The 4,834-nt window shown below is 43.2% G+C and overlaps 1 protein-coding gene across 1 annotated transcript; it reads left to right on the forward strand.

The window, feature by feature from the left end:
• Positions 1–4,574, forward strand: LOC112235035 (tRNA-splicing endonuclease subunit Sen54-like). The gene is given in 12 exon segments (XM_042307106.1): positions 1–271; positions 677–835; positions 1,040–1,103; positions 1,279–1,362; positions 1,576–1,674; positions 1,759–1,811; positions 1,944–2,052; positions 2,055–2,751; positions 2,950–3,010; positions 3,308–3,321; positions 3,506–3,605; positions 3,793–4,574. Coding segments are annotated over 12 exon segments (1,647 nt in total). The 5' UTR covers positions 1–215; the 3' UTR covers positions 3,944–4,574.
• Positions 4,575–4,834: the final 260 nt, after the last annotated feature.

A 4,834-nucleotide genomic window follows, 5' to 3' on the forward strand; every position in this document is an offset into this window, starting at 1 on the left:
AGTATATGGGGCTTTTATGGCTAACCCCCGTCGATTTCGACAATTTTTCTTGTTAAAATCAGATTTAAACCTAACCCCATGCCTAACGCTAACCTTAAATTAAGACCAAAAAAGAATGTTAGTTTAAATATTTTTTTTACGATACAGACAGTTTTAACTTTGTGGCTGTCTTGTGGAAACCCTAGGGCGATTTGACAGCAGTCTACCTAGCAAATATGGCTGACCAAAACAAAACATCAGCTAAAGTAGAATTCCGCAATGAATTACTAAAGTAAGTGCACAGTTTAAACGCCGTGTCTTCGAATAGGCACCGGGTTAATCGTTTCTTACATAATAGTTTTTGTCAAATAAGTTAGCTAATTTAGTACAGTTTTGTTGTGAAATTCGAGCTGTTATAAACGTGTTAGCAGCTAGCTAGCTAACCCATTCATAGACGCGAATGTTAACTGCTACGGACAACGCTAGCTAGGCAATCTGAATGTGGTTGTCTTGTCTTTATCAGCGCGGTCAAATATTTTTATGTTTTTCTAACCGAGCTAATTAAATGTAAGACCGGCATTTTTGGGTGGTGATTTCTTACCATATATAGTGCGAAAGACGTGTAGCCAGTGCTGACACCAATTGGAGAAGACAGAGTTAGTTCTTGCAACTTATTGTGCTTCTGATTCAATGACAGCCCATCTGAGCTGTTCGAAGCCCGCACGCGCAGCCACAAGATCCCGGTGCGCGGGCAGAAGGATTTCATTCCCACTGGGTGGGATCAGCAAAGGGATAGGCTTCAGCAGAGTTTGGACGAGCACTGGAATCTAGTATCTGAGGAGCGAGTGGAGAGGTTGTGAGTAATGGATGGAGGAACCAAGGACGACTAGAGTGACGGCTACTAGTAGAATTAGATACTGTATGTGTCATCAACATTAGACTGTTGGTGTGGTTAGATGATTATACCTAGTCCATATGTGTTTGCAGCTAAACAAACATTGGTATTACTGTGCTTTACAGCTGGTGGCGTGACTGACTCCTTGTATGTTTTTGTACCCAGGGGGAACCTGGTGAAGGCAGTGTGGATTTCCAGTGACATGATAGTGGAGCTGCAGTCACCAGCAGTGAGTAATGGTCCATCAGAGAGAGCGAAGGACCTTGTCATGACAAGCTCTCTGCCTCTGCTGATGTCTATTCGAACTCATCTAGAGCTCACCTCTCATTAACATTTAGTATAGGCTAATGTCTAAAGATTTCACATGAAAACTGACATTACATTCATTCTCTGTTCTGCTTTAGGGGAAGTTTTGGCAGACTATGGGGTTTTCTGCCCATGGTAAGCAATGTCTACATCCAGAAGAGGCTCTCTATCTAATGGAGTTTGTAAGTGCATGGGCTCAGCATTGCCAATAAACATATTAATCAGGGAATTTTTACCGCTCACACCATTCAGGTTATAATTATCCCTGGTTGGATTGTTGTTCACCTAATAAAGACATTTCCATTAGTTTGATACATGTGGATCCAAATAAGACAAAAAAAGTTTGTCATTTTTATCTTAGAATTTTTATCCCTTGTGATCCTCAAAATGAATAGGGAAACCTGCAAGTGTTCTACCAAGACCTGCCACTGTCCATCCAAGAGGGCTATGAGAGATTTCTATACTCGAAGACAATGAGTATACAGCATTACCAGGTATGAGAAAAGACAATATAATACAATTCCAGCAAGTCTAAACTTATGATTTGACCTAACGTGATGATTTTATTTCCTCTAAAGGTATTTGGCCATTTGAAGCGACTTGGTTATGTGGTGAACAGATTTGATCCCAGGTAATTGTCTCCCTCATGGGCATGAACTAGTCTAGATTCTAAGGCCATTCCTTTACTTTAACCTGAACCTTTTCCTTAGTTGCATGCAAGCAACTGTATTTATGATCTGAGGATTGGTGTTGTTCCCTGTAGTTCTGTACCATCGCAGTATGAGAGACAGTTGAACCTGCCCCAGTCCCGAGACAGATCAGGAAGACTTCTGAAGAGGAAACGCAGCCACAGCTCCACCTCCATGGTTTAATCACTCAGTCAACCCACACGCCTCAAAGCGATTACTGTCCAATGGGAAACCCTGCCTTTCTGCCTCTTCTAATGCGCTCTAGGCACACAGGAACACAGGAGGGCCCCACTTCTAAGAGAATGGAGGAGGAGAAAGACTGCAACAGAGAGGAAGAGGACAAGAATTCTGACTCTCTTTCAGCCCCAGACATTGACAAAATCCAGACAGCATCACACGTTGACCCCACCACTTCAACCGAGGGTGGCCAGGGCAGGAGCTGGTGGTCAAAGGAAGGCTCCCCAGACCCTGACTCTGAGCTGCCAGGTCAGCCCCAGAGCTCCCCTCGCTGGGACTTCAGCTCCATCCCCTTCCCAGACCTGGGCTCCAGATGTTGGCTCCCCAGCAGCCTGACCTCCCCAGACCCCTGCCTGCTGCCCAGGGCTGTGGGGTCAGTGGGGGCCTGCGATGTGGCCCCCTGGCTGCAGAGGCTCAACCTGCGGGAGGTGAGGATGTCCCGGCGTGAGTGGGAGAGAGAGCGGGATAGGGACCGGTACCGGAGGGACATCAACCAGGACAGAGAGGTACGACGTTGCAGGAACTGGGCGGAGTACCAGGAGCTACAGGAGAGAAGGATTCAACGGAGCCGCAGAGATAGGCCAGCACACCTGTGGGAGGGGCCGGTCACACCCCTACATGACCCTGCACAGGTCACTTCAACTGGTAAAACTAATCTGGACTTCATTGCTGTCAATGACAAGTTCATATAAGTTCCAATATCTGTTCACTCTCTGTGATTCATTGTTACATGAACTCATTATCCCATGTGGTTTACCAAAGTTGGATTACATTTTTCATAAGCAGCATCTTGAATGGTTAAATGTCTAAATGGTTTTGACTTTTCTTCCTTCTTGGATGCAGGTGAGCTGCTGGATAAAATCAGTGTGATCAAATCCACACGGCTGCTTGAGGGTGCATCCAGGTATTCCTCTTTAGGATCTTATCACGAACCCTGAAGTGAATTTAGGACATGCTAGGACATGCTAGGACATAGGACATGCTAGCTGAGTGTTCCATCCCGGTTAGTGGTAATTGTATCTCCCTGCTCATTCATCATACCATCTATTAAGATGAGTGAAATTACAGTTAACGAAAATGTACGCTTAATCCATTATAAACTAATGTATAGGATTTATTATACAGGAGACAAAATTCACTAATTCTACAGCTCAATGGCAGAGTCATGTCTTAAGTGTAAAACTAATTTTTTGCATCTAAGTTTTTGTATATGGAGTAAAAATGTATAAATAATAAGACGAGTGAAACCCTATACTGTGGGTTTGTTAAATATGATTAACATTATGTCCTAGGATGATATATACAATATGACGTAGAGGTGCCTGCCATAGAAACATATTACATCTATTTCTATGCTGCCTGCCTTGTTTGACTTTGGGCTTTGTCTTCTGTTTGAAAGGATCAGAGGAGTGGAGAATCTGTTTCAACATTTACCAATCCGACACGGTCGCTGAATTCAAGAAGAGCGCTCCTGGAAAACCCTATTCACGCATGTGTGTGCAGGTAAACATCCCAAAACTGGCAGGGGGTGTTTGCATACTTTATAATCAGTAAAAAGTAATACATCAAAAAATAATACAATTTTCAAAAGAGATGACACAAGACCACCTGCCATCAAAAGTAATCCTAAATGCACTATTATCAAATGCTACTGCACGCTGAATAATGTCTGCTGTCTTCTCCCAGTTTCGATGGTCCAGTGCCTGACTTGTGGACACTGAAATTGTTGGCTTTCCAGAGTGGGGATGTCCCGGTCACCTATGCAGTGGTGGACCACGGGGACATCTCCTTCTACTCCTTCAAGGACTTCCAGATACCCACAGATGTGTCCTTCTGAGGGCCTGACCACAGTAAACAGTCACACGCCCTGGTTTAACTACTGCACCATGCCAGGGCTGCCTGCGGTGGATCTGAAACTCTGCAACTGGAACTAATGCCAAAGAAATGAACGAAACGTAATTCTCTTAGTGAATTGATGAACTGCAGTCCTCACACTGTTTGATGCTGTAGTATGCCTTCCTCCTGTGTTGCAGACTTCTATTAGTGGCATATGATCGTCTGCATCTGATTGAAGGTAACCTACATTGTCACGTCTCCAAACAATGTCACCATGTCTTATACCAAGCATGGTTTTGTAACGCCTCTGAAAATTTTGAACCAAATTGGCTCGGTTTTCTTCTGCCTTTATCTCATCACCACCATTGGTTTTCTGGTATTCATATACTGTATCACGAGTGGCTTCACTATGTATGCACTTGGTATAGATGCGGTATGTGTAGATCATACGTATATTTCAGCCCTTTATTTTTGTCTATCTGCCCATATTTTTAGATCCAATCAGCTTTATTGACTGACCTTTTGTTGTTGTAACCTCACATGTTTAAGTTACCTGACTCCTGTTCTCTTGTTTTTTGTTTCAAATTGCTTGTAAACTCTACAGATACAGGCCACCATTTATCTTCACATTATGTCTTTGTGGTTGAGTTATTGTTGCATTGTTCTCATGGTTCTTCCTAACAAAACCAATCCCCCCAAACCCAAGTAGTGCCTACCATACACTTCTGCCCATTACATAAAGAAAACAACCTTTATTCTACTTTTATGACATTCTGTCTGAAATCTATGGGACTAGTAAAGCCTGTATAATAACATTTTCTTTCCATTTCCTTTGTGTGGCCTAATCTGAAGATGTAAAGCACATACTCTTCTCTCTTATATCAGTCCATAA

The sequence above is a fragment of the Oncorhynchus tshawytscha genome, linkage group LG27 (assembly GCF_018296145.1).
Source record: "Oncorhynchus tshawytscha isolate Ot180627B linkage group LG27, Otsh_v2.0, whole genome shotgun sequence".
NCBI classification, from domain to species: domain Eukaryota; kingdom Metazoa; phylum Chordata; class Actinopteri; order Salmoniformes; family Salmonidae; genus Oncorhynchus; species Oncorhynchus tshawytscha.